This window comes from Zosterops lateralis, assembly GCF_965231275.1.
Source record: "Zosterops lateralis genome assembly, chromosome: 5".
NCBI classification, from domain to species: domain Eukaryota; kingdom Metazoa; phylum Chordata; class Aves; order Passeriformes; family Zosteropidae; genus Zosterops; species Zosterops lateralis.
Window position 1 is genome coordinate 60,713,833 of NC_139766.1, and position 16,823 is coordinate 60,730,655.

Below are 16,823 nucleotides of genomic sequence, written 5' to 3' on the forward strand. Positions count from 1 at the left end.
CACAAGTGTTGCAAGCTGAAGTAAAAATCTGCCTGTGGCAGCCCCAAATTATGGGTCACCATACCTATGCTTCCTGATCTCTGTGCTGGAGCTTTTTGAATTTCTACCTGGAAATCATCTTCAACACCATTGAAACACAAGTGTTCGAAACAGCCCTATGAGCTGAAAAGGTTTATTTCATAGTTTAACATGGTCCTGCCATCTTTAGCTGTTTTTTTTTTTTTTTTTGGTTGTTTTTTTTTTTTTTGCCTTCCTTCATGATGATCACTCATCTGGGGAAAGTGTTGTCCATGTTTTGTCTGATTTGCCATGGCCAGTCCTTGGTTAGGAGCTTGAGCCTCTTTTCTCAGCATTTTCCACATACAGCATTGCATCATTAAAAAGAAATAAATCTTTTTTCAGGTAGGTGGATATTCATAGCAGAATCTCACCCCCCAGCTAAAAGGCTTTGGGTGGACACACAAGTACAATTACAGTAAATCTGATGTTTTTGAGCCTACTGTATCCTTTCTTCATTTGCACTGTCTTCCCCACTTTTCCTTATACCCATTTTTTCCTTCACCTTCATTCAAAGTCTTCCCTCTGTCTCCACAATTCCAATGCATCATAGCCTTCTTTTGTTTTGTCCTTGCTGCTGAGTGAAGATGTGATACAGATGAGAAGTAAAAGTGGGAAGCTCTTTCAAATTAAACTTTGCTACAAACATCTTGCCTGTAAAAATTTCATTACAGCCTCAAGAGAAACAAAGGTACTTAAGCCTGGAATGTCACTGATCTCTGGGCAGCAGCCTGCTGCTAAATGCCTTCCCAACTCTGCCATTCCACAGCTTGATTGGACCTTCCACAACTTCCCCTTCAGGCCTGGCTGTGGCTGTGTATTGGAACAACCCCAACTGGTGATGCTTTTTTACCCAGGATCATCCACAACTGCTCCCCCATTAATTCCCTCTGTCTGGGAGCACCCTGATGTCTCCTTAATAGGGGTTAGCATTATTTATAGCAATTTACAGGTGTGCTGCTAAAAGATGGAATGTAAATCACCTCAGATGTTGTTCCATGATGGAGTGCCTCTACATTATTTAACAAATTGCCCCAATATGACTGAACAGCACACAATGGCAAAACTTGCCGCAGAAATGTAATATTGAAATGGACACATAAATACACGTATTTAGTTAAGTTTTGTAATTTCAGTTTTTATTCCTACGGCAGTTTTGTACTTCAGAAGGATTTTCAGCTTCAGAAAAGTAGGGTACTTCTAACCAAAGCCATGCAGCTGGCTTTACAGAGGTGTTTGGTACAAAAAAAATAATCAGGTTGCAGTGTGCATCTTAGTTACAGCTCACTGCCTGGGGTGTAAGGTGGCAAGCAATGTTGTTTTACAGTGTATCAGAGTGATTCTGCCTCGGTAGAAAGAAGATTGAGGTATGATGAAATGCCAGCCAAAAGTGCCTATAGGTACCTCAAAATAAAAAACTACACGTGTTCTGAGATGTTGGTTTATCGTATTTGCCCGTAATCTGAGCACAGTGCTTTCCCAGATCAAGGCAAGGCTTGCAATTTTGAAGTGAGAGGAAAGATGGAGCAACATCTTCTTAGAAAGCCTGGACAGAAAATGAACCACAAACAGTGTTATATTTCTCCTGTAATTGCAGGTGGTTTTCCTCCTTTGGAGGTAAGGTACCATTATGTGAGAAAAGCTTCTGATTTTTCTCTGTTCAATCAGGAACAGTTCAAAGATTGTCATGCACCTGGTTGAGATCTCACTGAGATCTGACACAAAACCCAAGGAAGCAGCCCAGCCACCTGATGATTTTCCTCTGGGCAAGAAGACTTGGCTCACAAACACCCACAGGGGCAAAGAAGGGAAGTGATCTGGAGGGGCAGAGGGAGAGTTGGTGTCAGCACTGCCCAGGGATTCAGTTGGAAGTGTATGAGTCAAACAGTCTTTTCTAAAGTTGAGAAATGAACAGCCCCTGCAATTCCTCTGTTGCTTTTCAAGGAGTAACTCTTGTTTTTTTATAAATTTTAACCTTTGAGGTTTTCCCAGTTAAATTTTTAACATATTAGGCCTCTCTTAATGTGAAGCCCAAGACTTTCTAAAACTGTTGCTGAGGATGTTTAAAATGTTTCTACAAAAAGGAGTTGTCCTGCTTCCGTGTGGGTAACAGGGCTGTTTGTGTTCACGTGTGTTCATGGACAGGAGGACCCATGTAATAAAAGCTAGTCTCATCCATCAGAGCTGCATTTGGGCTGCTGCTGCACCGGGAAGGATGAGGATTGTTGCAACAGAAGCTGTCTGAGAGGCAGGAAAGGGTGAAGGAGATGCCCCAGGTGCAGAAATGTCACATGAGCTGCATCTCTTCCTCAGGTGGCTCAGTCATGGATGGGACCTGGCTTCCTTGGGAAACCACACTCCACATGGCTGGCCCTGTACATTGGTGCCTCTGTTTGTACCTCCCCAGCCTCAAGCCAGTTTAAAAAGTGTTTTAAGTCCACTTCAAGCCAATGGAACAGATGGGGAAGGGGTTTAGCTGCAGCTATATCCCCACAGGTTTTGTGCAGCAGAGTGGATGACAGAGGTGATAGACCCTATGTGTGTCCCACACAAGGGAAAAGGCAGAAAATCACATGTACTGAAAGCCCCAGGCAAGAGGATTTATTAATGTTCCATCCTCTGATGTCAGCTGGAGTTTGTGCCTTATTTGACACCAGAGAACCCAACTTAAAAGCCTAAATTCAGGAAAGTAAGCTTTTCCTCCCCTCTGTGGTACACCTGAGGCTGAGCTTTGAAAAAAACTGCTGTGCTTCTGAGGGAAATGGGTATTTCATGAAGTATCTTATACTGCCAGTACCCTGGGAGTGAGATATTCAAGGGAGATACTCGTTAAGTTTTTTGGAGGTGTTTTCAGATGGGGTAGGGTTGATCTCAGGTCTAAGAGCACTCTTAGGACTCAGGAAACTTCTTTGCATTTCCTCATCCATCCTGAACTTCTCTGTTTTCCTCTGCTGCAAGCTTGGATAGCAGCACATGCCTACGTCGTGGGAATGTTGTGTAGATCAGTATGCTGCTATCAGGGAAGGGTAAAAGTGCTGAGTTGACATCATGATCCTGAAAGAATTGTAAAGCTCTAGAAAGATGCATCCTTACAAAACAAAAAAAACCAATCCATTGGAATGCAGCATTAAATACACTGTCAGTCACCCTCAGCCTGTTTTTTCTTTTTCCTACATGAGCTCTTCCACACTTTGCCACTGCTCCTGCCATTGCAGTCTGTGACATGTATAAAAGAGGACTCTTTCAGGAGTTTGGACTGTGTGTCTTCCTTCAGAGAGCACCTCTGCCTCGGCACTAGGATCCTTGTCAGTGCTGTGTTTTGCAGAAATAAATAAATAAAGGAGCAAACGAAAATGTCATATACATAAATATGCCACAATAAGTTTAGTCTCTGGATCAAAGTGCTGAAAACGACACAGCTTTGAAACAGAAAGGTAGGAATCAAAATTACACATCCCCGCGCATCAGCCCGGGTGCCAGCTGTTTAACTGAGCCGTGCGTGCTGCGGCTGATTAAATGAAAACATTTTAACAGCTGTCTGAAAGAAGGAAAACCCTCTCCCCACCTTCCCAGGGCTGCCCTCCTGCTCCATCCCCATGGACTGCCTTGGAGAGCAGCCCCATGGCTCCATCCTGAGCTGTCCCTGTTCATCAGCACACGTGTGGGGCCACTGGGATGCAGGGCTGCTCTGGGATCATCCAAAGGACAGGCAGTAGGGTCCTTGGAGAGGCTGGAACCTCATCGAGTCCTGGTGCCATTGCCTGGCAAACCTGTGTGGGGGCAAGAGCCCATCAGCTGTCTGGCTCTAATCCAGACCATTCCATGAGTTGGAAGTGCTGCTGCCTGGGTCAGGAATACAAAGCAGCTCAGCTGGGTAGGGGAAGAGGTCTTCATATCCAGGCCAAACACAGCTCCCCAGCAGGGAAGAGGCTTTACAGAAGAGAGAAAGCTTTAGGTAAGTGGTGGGTGGTCTCTGGTGGCTGCATCCCTGCCAGTCTGCAGAGCCAGCTGGGAGCTGTTCTCCAGCCTGGGGCCAAGCAGCGCTGCATGACGGCTGATTCCCTTCCTCTGTTCCCCTGCCTCCCCAAAACAGCGTGGGCACCACTGAACAGCCTGCCTGGAGCAGGCCCTGTCCCCAGCCCATGGCCAGGCATTGCTGGAGGTGTTCACTGGCTCCAGCCAGCACAGGGCAGGCAGAACTGTCTTTGGCCAGCCTGGTGCCCTGCCCTGCTTCGTTCCCTGGTGCAGGCACAGCCAGGAGGTGCTGACCTGTGCTGCTATCCCAAGCTCCAGTGGGGCTGAACTGAGTGGTCTCCAAAGATCCCTCAGCTTCACTGGGAGGATGATAAGACACTTTTTGTAGTAGAAATTTGGGAAGGTCACAGTCATTTTAAAAAATGCTGCATGTTAAGACTGAATTCTTAAAGAATCCACGTTTCTAAAAGGAAGAGCAATCAGGAAAGAAATTTTACAACTCAGGATGCAAAAACTATTTCAAAAGGTGACATCTTTTGCTTTTTTTTTACATAACGTCTGCTGTGTCTGTATGTTTGTGTGTACCTGTGGGATGGAGGCTTTAATTATGCCCAAGTTTGCACAAGCCCTGCTCATCACACCCTCCTTTGGCCCAGGGGACATTGCCACACTTGTCACTGCCAGAAGCCCCCCCACAAGGGTGTCCAGGCTGAGAATGGGACATGGTTAATTTGCTATTGCACATTCATAAGTTCTGCCCACAAAATATGGCAAGAAACTGAACTGCTCTTTACTTTTGTAAAAGCTGCAGCCACTGCTGCTATATAATGTTGGCATGGTCATAACATGAGACTCATCCATGGATTTCCCTCCCCATCTGGCTTAGGCAAGTCGAGGTTTGCCGTTCTGGTTTGGAATGGTTTTGTTCAATACAGGCAAATCTATCTCCCTGTAATTGTCCTCCCTAAAAAATGTGCATTCTCAAAGTTTATGCTGCCTACTTCCCTGATTTTCCCTCCAAAATAATGTGTCACCACAGGCAAGAGAAAAGCTATGAGTGAGTGAAAAGATGGGTAAGAAAGGGCTTTCCCATCACACAACCAGCCCTCCTCAAATCCAACAGGCCACCCACGTGTGCCCACACACCCTCAGAGGTCTCTGTCCCCAAATGCCACACACAGATGGACAAAGCAAACAGGGGCCGGCCAGCCAGCTCAGGGCAATGTGCCACTGTGCTGCAGCTCCTGTGTGCTCCTGGTGACAATCACTAAGGGCACATCTGCAAGGACAATTCATCACGTTGCCCTCGGGCTGCCTGGTGGCTCTTTGTGCCTCATGCTTTTGCCCACCCACGGTGTTTTTTTCACTCATTGCCTTGAGGGTATTTTTCTCTTCCTCTGCCCAGAGAGGTTTGGGAGCCAGTATAGAAGTGGTGGCTCTAGGATGGGTCATCTCCAGGCTCTAGGACTGGGACACCTCATGCTGGAGGTGCAGAAAATGTGTCTGGCAGGTCAGCAGCAGCCACCTGTCATGTGAGGGCCAGAGATGGGTGTGTTCCACCCTGCTCTGATGGGGAGCACCCCTGGGCTCACTGCCCTAGAGCTGAGCAAGGCTGGATCACACGTGTGGCTGCTTACACATCACACTTCTAGGAAAAATGCCTCGGGTGTCCGTGTGCCCCTGGGAGGTGGGGTGAAGGAGACACCCCTTTGGCAGAAGCCTGTGTGAGAGGCCACTTGGAGCCCCTGTGGGGGAGCTGCAGCGGGGTTTGAAAGGCTGCTGGTACCTGCAGCAGTCCCCCCACCACAGCCCCTCTGCCCTGGCCCTCGCCCTGCACGTCCTGGGGGTTCCAGGGGTCAAAGGGACTCTGATGGGCGGTGAGTCTCTCCTGAACTGCCGGTGCCCTCGGGCCGCCGGAGCAGCGGGCACCCCTCCGGAGCCTCGGGCGGGCACTGCGGGGCTCCTCTCCTCATCCCCGGGGGGGTCGCACGCCTGTCACCGCCGCCTCCTCCCCGTTATTTACATCCGTCTTTAGCAGTCTAATTACCCGCTTTATTGCTTTTGCCCGGGGGAAGCCCGGGGACGGCGGCGCAGGGGAGGACCCTCCCCGCCAGCCCCCGCAGTGCCCGGGGGAGGGGGGGACACAGAGCTCAGCCCCACCAGCACCTGCTTTGGGCAGGAATTGGGGCGGGGAGGGGCCGAGCCCCCCGGGGCTGCCCCACAGCCCGCCCTCGAGGGGCGGCTGCTGCGTGTTGCACAAACGCCATCTCCTCCAGCGGAGGGGAAAGGAAAGGAAAGGAAAGGAAAAAAAAAAAAAAAGCGACAGGATAGATGGATTTTCAGATAAGCAGCGGAGGTAATTTATTGGCCTTTATGCTCTTCCGATGGAGTGGGGGAGAGGCGGCGGAGTCACGTCTGCACATCATTAACCGGGTTACTCCGCCTCGGCCCAGACCGGCTCCCCCGGCCCCGCCACCGAGCGGGACCCGGCCGGGCCCGGCGCCGCCGGGAGGGGACACCGAGGGGACACCGAGGGGACACCGTGCCGCTCCCCCGGCCCCGGGGGCTGCCCCAGCCTCTCCCCGCTCATCCAGGTTGTCCGCGGCGCACTCGCTCCTCCAAACTCATCTAAATTACATCAATAACAGAGCGCACTCTTTAATGAGCTCTCAACTTTAAAGACTTGAAGGATATTAACAAGCCGCTTGACAAATGGTGCTTAGAAGCACATTAAAGACGCTGCTAATGGAGCGCATAATGACGGCTAATTTTCGATCAGATATAAATTAGAGCCCCAACAGTTATTTGCCTTAAGGACTTTATGTAAATGATCCTGTTCTGTATAAACGGGGAGGCGAGCCCGGCCCAGCCCAGCCCGGCCCCGCCGCGCCGCCGAGCGATGCCGCACCCGACGGGGCGCGCAAACTGCGCCCCCCGCGCACAGGGCCCCGCTCCGCACGCCCCGGGGCCGCACGGCTTTACCGGGAGGACGAGGAGGAGGCCGAAGGCTTGTCCCACTGGGGCTGCTGGCGGGGGCCGCTGCGGGGGACAGTGCCCAGCACCCTCAGGGGGCCGGAGCAGCCCGGCCTGAGCCCCGCGGAGCGCTGGGCAGGGCGGGGGCCCCTCTGCGGGGCCGGTCCCGCACACACACACCCCACACACACCACACACACCCCACACACCACACACACCCCACACACCCCACACCCCACACACACCCCACACACCCCCACACACCCCACACACCCACACACACACACCCCACACACCCCACACACCCCACACACCACACACACCCACACACCCCACACACCACACACACCCCACACACCACACACACCCACACACCCCACACACCACACACACCCACACACCACACACACACACCCCACACACACACCCACACGCTCCCGGGGTGTCCCAGCCGCCGCCCGGCGCGCTGCGAGCTCCTCTTTTTTTTCCCTCCCCCGTTGTTTTCGTTCGGGGGTCGTGGCCAGTTTGGGGGCAGGGTTTTGGTTGGTTTGTTCGTTTGGGTTAGTTTCTTTCTATTTCTTGCTTTTAATTTTTTTTTTCTTTTTTTTTGTCAACAAGTGCCAGGCGAGGGCCCGGCCCGGGGCCAGGGAAGGCGTGACCCGCCCTGCCCGCCCTGCCCGGCCCCGGGATGCTCCGCACGGAGGAGCCCCGTCAGCAGGTCAGCAACGCCCCCGCCCTGGGAAGGGGGTCCCGCCTGTCTGGGGGAACCCGCGGGTTTTCCTGGGGGAGCTTTTCTGGCTGGTGGGCTGTGATTGTTTTTCTATCCCCATCCCCCGCCCCGCTGACCTGCGGGGTGTCCTGGTCTCCCCCCAAGCCCCTCCTTTACCTTTGCGGGCCGTGCGGCTCAGGTTCCCCTCCTGCGCCGCCGGGCTCCCTCCTCCGGGAGGGCTCGGGGGTCCCACCTGCCAAAACAACAACAACCATAAAGGAGGGAGGGGAGCGCTGTCCCTTCACCCTCCCCATCCCGGTCACCGCGCCGGGATCACAAACCGGCCGGGCCGGGCCGTCCCGGGAGCGGGCACTGCCGGGGTTTACCCCGGGAGAGGATTTGGGGAGGGAAAACGACGAGCCGCCCCCATCCTCAGCAGGGCAGCGAGCGGCGGGCCGGGGCGGGAAGGGGCGCGGGAGTTGCGCGGGAGTTGCGCGGAGGCCCCGCTGGAGGCCGGACTCACCCCGGGGCTGCGCCTCCTGCTCCGCGCTCGCCGCCCCGATCCATCGATTTGTTCCTGGAAAAACGCGGCGCATTCTTATAGCAGCTCGGAGCAATTAATATTGCATTAACCCTATTAAAAAAAAAAAAAAAAAAAAAAAAAAAAAAAGGGAAAACCCGCACCCCGGCAAAGCCATTTATTATTAAGGCGAGGGTAATGGGAGACCCGGGCTGTGTGCGTGTCGTGGGGCAAGGCAGGCAAACACAGGCGTGACAGTGTGGCGGGAAGGAAGGGGAGCCGAGGGTGGCTAATATTTAATTTCAGGTCTGTGGTTTTCTAATTCGAGATTAAAAGCAGTCACGTCTTTGAAGCCAGACACTTGGTGTAAATGTACAGTTAAAATATTCTATTCCACGGTCCCCAGACAGAGCTCTGCTACTCCCAGGCTTCATTAAATTTTAATTATCATCCCAGACTGGAGCAAGGAAAGAGGGGGAAGACTGTCCACCTAATTGCAATTGATAAAGGCAAAGAAGCCGAGATATTTTTCCTCGCCGTGCGCGCACAGCAGTTGTTTTTGTTGTTGTTGTTGTTGTTTTAATGCGGGCGAAGCCCGGCGAGAGCAGCGTGAGCATCTCCGCCTATGGATCTGCTGTTTACAAAAGATACACGTGAAGGGAAGCCGGGCAGTGCTGGGTGTTGGGGGAGAGGGGGGGCTCCTGGAGGATCTGGCGAAAGATCAGCGGAAGAGGCGAGGACCCTCATTAGAGCTCGTCGGCTCCTCATTGTCTCCCAAAACAAAGCCCTGGTGCCCCAGCCCCGCTCGGCCCGGCAGCGGAGGGGCCGCCCTGGCACCCGGCCCGGTTCTCCCGATCCCGGGCTCCTCTGCACCCCCGCACCCCCCTCGGCCCCCCGGCCCTTCCCCGCCTTTTCGTTTGGTAATCATCTGCCGGTGCGGGACCGGCAGGTACTGGGAGAACTCGGCTAATTGCCCCGGGTTTTTAATTTGGCAAACTAGAGAGCCATCTATCTCCAGGCAGTAAAAGGTAAAAAATAAAACCCACCGCGTTTGCTTTCTAAGCAGCTTCCTATTATCACATCGCCACTTAATTTTATTTCCATTCTCTCCAAGTTAAATAGAAAGCCCAGCTCACAGGGGAGCTGCCATGTGCCTACAGACTGGGGATGTCAAGCAGAGAGACTCACAGTGCAAAGTTAATTTCAATTCCCGAGGAGGATTTCACATTCTCGCTCGCTCTGACCCACAGTAATTAGCTGAGATAACTAATGATTACTTACTTATTCCTTGTAATTATCTGGATTTAATAATTCGCTGTGTAATTTATTAATTCGCCCGTAATAGCCTTTAAGTGAATGGCTCATTTAAGAGGGCGCAGCGGCGGTTCAGGGGCTGCTCGCTGCTCGCTGCCTTCGCCTGCTCGCGGTCTGGGGGGGCTGTGCCGCTTTGGGGGCCTCCCGGGCCCTGCACTGCCCGCCGGGCTGCCCATCCCCGGCCCCTGCCCCACCTCACCTCCGGGAACCCGCGGAGGTTGCGCGGCAGCCCAGCCCAGCCCAGCCCACGGGGGAGGGGGCACCTCCCTCCTTTGGGGGGGTCCCGGCGGGGCGCGGGGCAGCGCCGCCCCCTCCCAAAAATCAGCGCCCCCCGGCCGGGGCCGGAGGAGGGGACAGCCCGGGGGTGACACCGCGGGGCCGCCACGGTGGCGGGGCTGGCGGGGAGGGCGGGTGCGGGCACCGGCCGGGACACGGCGCCTGTGCCCGCCGGACCCCGGGACAGCGGGACCCCGGAGCGCCCGGCCGGTTTTGAAGCTGCGGCTGGAGCTGGTGGCCGGGCGGAAATATGAATATTTAATCGCCGCTCGTGTCTGATCTCCCTCCCCCCCTCGCCCGCCGCCGTCGGGGTTTTTTTTTTTATTATTATTATTATTATTTCCCCGGGTTTTGTGAGCGCCGCGCGGGGAAACCGCTTTTCCCTTTTCAAATTTGGGGGGGATTTTCGCCCTTCTGCACCCTCGGCTCCCCCTCTGCGGGGCCAGGGAGGGGACAGAGCGGCTCGGGGAGCGGGGACAGCCCAGGGCCCGTGTCCCCGGGGCCCGCGCACAGAGGAGCTGTCCCTGGTGCTGTCCCTGGTGCTGCCCCTTGTGCAGTGCCCGGAGCTGTCCCTGGTGCTGCCCCGGCCCGGGCTCGGGCAGAGCCTGGCGGTGGAAAAACACAACAAGCGGCAAAAGCGCTTTGCCAATAAAGCGTAAAAAAAATATCTTGTTTTCTTTGTTTTTTTAATGAAAGACGATTTAACAACATTTAAAAATAAGTTAGTACATTACTGGAATAAATAAACCTCCTATTAACAAAACAAAACCGACAAAAAATTAAAAAAAAAAAAAATAAAAATAAACCCAAACAAAAAGCAACGAAATCGGGTCATGTACAGAACTTAAGACTTCAAACAGTCTCGGATAGAATAGCGATACAGCGAAATCTGTAAGAATATATCTATATGTGCGTCAACGCCAATGAAATATTTACAATACATACAGGTACCCCACCGAGTACCCTCAGTTTATTGTTGTTGTTGTTCCAAAAAGAAATGTACCAAACCGGGTGTGAATTTACAAGCAGTGCAGCCTCGCTCTCGCTCCCCTTCCCTACAAATTTTAATTTGGCTTTTCTACAAACAGACTTCCGAAAAGGGACTTTCCTCCGTGGAAAAGTATTGCAATTAAAAGGTAATAAATAACCGAGCAAATAAACAAATAAATAAATAAGCAAATAAGCAACCGGATAGATAAATAAATAACCGAGCCGGTGTGAATAGTGTCGCGATACACCTTGGAAATCGAGAGAGAAGGATAATTGTGCTGGCAAGGAACCCGAGGCGACAGTGCCACCACCCCCCGCCCCCAGCGCTGTCACCTCCGCGGCCGCGTCCTTCCTCACTTGGGGAGCGGCGTGTGCTGGGGACAATGTGGGAATCCCCATTAAATATGTAACGCGGTAAACAAATACCTCGGACAGTGAATCAGGCTACACAAATCATGTAGGACATCTACTACAGGGTGCCGACGCCGCACGAATAGGAATACTCGCCAGAGAAATACCGTGGGTTCGGGTGAGAATTTACAAATGGCCAAAAGGGACATTAAGAAGAAGAAGAAGAAAAGCTCACGTCCATAAATCCTACCAACACAAAATATTTGATTCTCACTAACAATTTTTTTTTTTTTTACTTTTATCAAGACTTAGATTAAAGAGGTGTAATTAATTAGAATGAGCACAAAATGAAGTTGCTAGAGAGATAAATTAATAATTTACAAGGGGTTGTTTGGCAGTAATCTAATAATAGCTTTTGAAGACCAGTGAACACAGCAGGATCAGCTCTTTCCCTAAGCGTTATAACTTCAGAGAAGGAAAAGGATAATAACCACAGTAAAAATATATATGTATTTATATATTTATAATACGCAGTGTAAATGCAGAAAAACCTGCCATCTGTTTTTTTTTTTTTTTAATCATTATTATCATTCTTATTATTATTATTATTTAAATCAAAATACTTTTGAGACGTCTCTCACGGTGCGAAGCCTCAACTCTAGATTCAAGTTTGGGTCCCGAGAAAGCCACGGCACGGTGGCCACGCCGCTGCCACCCTGGCGAGCTCTGTTAGCAATAAAAACCAGCGGTACTTGCCGGGGCGGCTCCGGGCGCGGCTCTGCGGGGAACTTCCCCCGAAAGTTGGGCGCGGGGCGGGCGGCGGGGTGGGCCGGGGTCGTTCGGGCTCGTTTTCCTCCTTTCCTCGTTGTCGCCGCGGTGGTTTATCGGGTTTTCCGCGGGCGGCGGCGGCGCCGGCGCGGCTCAGATCCCCGCCGAGTACTTCATGCGCTTCTGCTTCTGGCGCTGGTTGCAGAACCAGACGCGCACCACGTTCTTCTTGAGGTCCAGCTTCTCGGCGATGGCGGCGATCTTCTCGGAGGAGGGCCGGGGCTGCAGGGCGAAATAGGCCTCCAGCGAGCGCTTCTCGGGGGCGGCGATGGAGGTCCGCTTGCGCTTCTTCTCCGCGCCGCTGAAGAGCTCGGGCTTGGCCAGTTTCTCGCGGTGGGACTTCTCGGCCTCCTCCAGCCACGCCTGCAGGATGGGCTTGAGGGCGATCATGTTGTTGTGGGAGAGGGTGAGGGACTCGAAGCGGCAGATGGTGCTCTGGCTGAGGGAGCCCACCCCCGGGATCTTCAGGTTGGCCAGCGCCGAGCCCACGTCGGCCTGGGTCACCCCCAGCTTGATGCGGCGCTGCTTGAAGCGCTCGGCGAAGGCCTCCAGGTCGCGGGGGTCGGCGTCCACGTCGCTCATGCAGCCCATGTGGGCCGGCAGCCCGTGGGCGTGGGCCATGCCCAGCGCCGCCGGGTGCATGGGGTTCATGCCGGCCATGTGCGGAGCGTGCCCCGGCGTGGAGACCACCGCGCCGTCGGGGGCCGCCATCGCCCCCAGCGCCAGCCCCGGCGTCAGGTGCTCCAAGAGTTCCCCCTCCAGCGCCTGGTGCGGCTGGTGGTGGTGGTGGTGGTGGTGGTGATGGTGGTGGTGCGTGCCCGACAGGGCGGACGGGTGGGAGATGGGCACGGAGGAGGAGGAGGCGGCCGAGGTGCAGGGGATGGTGTTCATGGTGTGGTACGTGGCGTCCGGCTTGAAGGGGCTGTGGTGCGGCGGGTGGTGGTGGTGGCTCTTGCTCGGGGAGACGATGTCCACCGCTGCCAGGGCTTCGGCGCGGGCCAGCAGGCTCTCGTCCAGACCGCCGAATATATTGCTCTGCAATTGCAAATAGAAGGCACACATAACGCTCAGCAGGGAATTCGCCTCCCCGCGCACTCCGCCGTGCCACTAAAACCTTCCCAGCATGTTAAAAGAGAAATCCTGGAGAAGGGAGGGGGGGTGGGGTGGTGGGGGGGAGGAGAGGAGAGGAGAGGAGAAGAGGGAGCGAGCGGGGCGAGGGAGCGGGCGCGGCGCAGCCGCTCGCACAGAGGAGCCGCGGCGGGCGGGCGGACGGACGGACGGACGGACGGACGGACACACGCACCAGCCGCACGCAGCATCCCAGGTCATAAAAATTAATACGAGCGGCAAGAGCCGCCGCATGCATAAGTTGGGCGAGCGCCCGGCGGCGCCGGGTGATTTGCTGCACGGCCATGAAAAAATCATCAGGCGGATCCGGGGGGCCGCCGAGGGGCTCCCCTTAAAGTGGGGCGGCGGGGCGGCGGGCACCTACCGGAGGGGCGGGCAGGCAGGCCCTCCGCATCGCCTCCGCGCCGCCGCCGCTGCCGCCGGAGCCCGAGCCGGAGCCGGAGCCGCCGCCGGGGCCGGAGCCGGAGCCGGAGCCGCGTCCGGCGGAGCCGCCGCTGCCGGTGCTGCCGGGGGAGCTGGCGGCGGGGGCGGCGGCGCCGGCGGAGGGACAGGGCGAGGCGGTGTGCAGGGCCGAGTACTTGGTCTCGTGGAGGCCGCCGCCGCCGCCGCCGCCGTGGGGGAGGCCGAAAGGCTGCTTGCTGCTCAGAGACATCATCATGGTGCTCGCCGCCGGCAGCCGGCCGCCGGAGGAGGGCAGGGGCGCGGGGCCGGGGGCCCGAACCCCCCGGAAAAGCCGCAGGAGCCCCGCGCCCCCGCCCCCCGAAAAATTAAAAAAAAAAAAAAAAATCAATCCCGCTCGCCCCCCAGCCGGCTGCCCGAGCCCCGCCGGGGACGAGAGGGCAGAGGCGGCTCCGGCGAGCCGGGGATGCGCGGGGGATGCGCGGGAAGCCTCCCGCCCTCCGCCCTCCGCCCGGGCGCTCCCCGCTATCCGCCGCCGCCTCCGCTCCGGCGCCGGCCCTCGCCTCTCGCCAAGTGCCCTCCCTGCCGCCGCGCCGCTGGGTTTTACTCTCTCCCCTCCCTCCCCTCCCCTCTCGCCTGTCACTACAGCCCAACTCCTCGGGAAGGGCCCTCCGCGCCTGCCTCCTCGGCCCCGGCCCCCTCCTCCGCCGCTCCCTGCCCGCCCCCCGCCGCTCCCACGCCCACGCGAGATCCCGCACCCACCGCCGCGCCCCGCCGCCTCCTGGAAAGGGGGAGGGAAAATGCCAAAAAGGAAAAAAAAACAAATTAAAAAAAATAAAAAGGAGAGGGAAGCGACCACCCCGCCGCCTCAATACCACCCTCCGTGAAAAGAAAAAAAATAATTTTAAAAAGGGAGGGGGGAAAAAGTGCCGTCCGGGCTGAGCACGCACCTGCAGCCGGAGTGTCCCGCCGCTCCCTGCTCCGGCACCGCTCCGGGGACAGCGGGGACAGCGCGGGGACAGGCCGGGAGCGGAGCCGGGGCTGCCCCCACCGGCCTCCCCCATCGGCCGGGAGCCGCAGGGATCCTCCTGCAAAAGCGCACCGCTATCCCGCCAGTTTCCCACGCCTCTCTAATAGGAAAAGAAGAAAAGGAAAAAGGAAAAAAAAAAAAAAAAAGAAAACAGAGAGAAAAGAAATCGGGGAAAGTCAGTTTTCCTGGAGGTGGTCGGATTTATTTCCATGAATTTCACTTTGCAGCAAAAAGGTTAAAATAAGTGCTTAGGTGTTTAATTCCTCACCTAAACAGCAGACTTGGTAATTTTAAGGGAAATAAAAAAAAAAATTACATTGTATCAGCTCTCACTGTCGCCAGCTCGGAGAAATGAAATAAATCAAAGTTAAAAGCTTGAGTATCATTTAATTATGGTGTGAATAGCGCTTGGAAAGAAGTAGAACAACATCTCTAAACAAATTATGGCCGGGCCAGGAAGGAATTATTAGATTGAAATTTCATTTAGGCTCGGGAGACACGGCGCTTCAATATGTAATCTGTTATGCCTCATCTGATTTGTATGCTTAATTCAGCTTGACGAATTTATTAGTTTTCATAATAGTAAAAAAATGGAGCAGCACTATGGGCTAATGCATTGTGTGTACTATAAATTGTATGTCACCGTTGAAAGGCTGAAGTCTATAGAAATCTTTTATTAATGACAACATAGGAAAGAGGATTTTCTTGCAAGCCTTTAAGGAGTTCATGCCAAACCTCCGCGCTTCGTGTCTCGGTAGGCTATTAACATATCGTCATACTAATTAGGCTACTTCATGAGTGATATAATTTCAAACTTTAAATTATGTTCTAATTAACAAGGGTTGTCCAATTTGCTTAATCTTCAAAAGGCTTTTGGCTTGTCTAATTAGTCTAAAGCATAGAGCATCTCCAACGCCCGAGAAAAAAGAGCCATCGATGATATTTTGCGCCTTTCGAGGCCATCGCGGGCCGAGCGGGGTGCGGGCAGGGCTGGCGGGGCGGGCAGGGATGGCAGGGCTGGCAGAGATGGCAGGAATGGCAGGGATGGCAGGGCGGGCGGAGAGGCCGCTGTCCCCCCCTCCCTCCGCCGGGGTCCCCGCCGCGCTCCGGCCGCTCCCTCTCCCCGTCCCCGCCTCCCCGGCCGCGGCCCTGCGCGCCTCGGTGCGGGCGTGCCGGGAGGGGTGCGGGGAGAGAGAACGGGGGAAGGAAAAAAAAAAAAAAAAAAAAAAAAAAAAAGAAAAAAAAAAAAAAAGCAGAAGAAGAGAATACCTCGTCGGCACGGGGAGGTCCGAGGGCAGGCAGCCTGCCGGGCGCGCTTAGCCGGGGAAGGGGCTCTGCCCGCCCCGATCTCCGGCTCAACTTTGGCGGAGAGAAAAGCGAGGAGGAACTTCCCCCCTCCGCTATACATTTAACCCCTCCCGCACTGAGTTTAATTACTCGCAATAGTTGTTCTAATGTATGCTGTCACACGGGAGAATTGAGAACGCATATCGTTAATATGAATTAATCTTGATTTTAATGGCAACTGACAGCCGATCTCCAAAACGCCGCGCTCGTGGCCGCTCCGAACGGCCGCCACCGGGACACGGCCGCCCGCCTGGGCAACTTTCCCCGGTGCCGGGCCCGGGCTGACCCCGGGGCTCCCCGCGGTGTCTCCGCCCTGCGGGGACTCTCCGCGGCTCCGGCTCCGCTCTGCCCGCAGCGCCCTGCCCGCGGCTCCACCGCCCAGCGCCTTCCCGTTCCCCCCCCGTTCCTGGGGATTTTTGTTGTTGTTGTTGTTTGTTTGTTTGTGTTCGGGTGTTGGAGTTTTCCCGTCCGCAGCCCCCGCCCGGAGTCGGGAGGGGCCGGGAGGAGCCGCAGCAGGCGCGGAGCCCCCGCCGCCCCCCGGGCCCGCAGCCGGCCCTGAGCACCGCCCGGCTGCCCCAATAAAAGGAGAGCCCCCCCTCCAGCTTACCCACGCCCACACCCTGACCCACGCAGACATCTGGGGAGAAATCACTGTCGCCTCTCATGTATCCACGTTCTGATTTACGATTAAAATTTAAAGACGCGCATTCATATTTTACCGAACCTAATGCGCCCTATGAATTTTTAATCCATTTAGATGCGGGCTACACTTTGAGCAAACTCTACCTTTGTTTTGAGGGCAGGGCAGCGCCAGCCCCGGCCCTGGCACCCGGTGCCCCGCACCTCTCCCTGCCCCTGCCGCCTCCGGGACGCTCCCCCGGGGCTGCGGCCGCGGGGGCTCAGCGGGTGCGGAGAGATGCACCGGC

General features: G+C 55.1%; 1 protein-coding gene across 1 annotated transcript; it reads right to left on the minus strand.

The window, feature by feature from the left end:
* Positions 1-12,086: 12,086 nt before the first annotated feature.
* POU4F2 (POU class 4 homeobox 2) lies at positions 12,087-14,837 on the minus strand (the record flags this gene model as incomplete). The annotated part of the gene is made up of 2 exons (XM_083861060.1): positions 13,486-14,837; positions 12,087-13,028 (listed from the first exon to the last, which is right to left on the minus strand). Exons 1-2 carry the CDS (start codon positions 13,777-13,779, stop codon positions 12,087-12,089), a joined length of 1,236 nt encoding a protein of 411 aa, XP_083717186.1. The 5' UTR covers positions 13,780-14,837.
* Between the last annotated feature and the right edge of the window lie 1,986 nt (positions 14,838-16,823).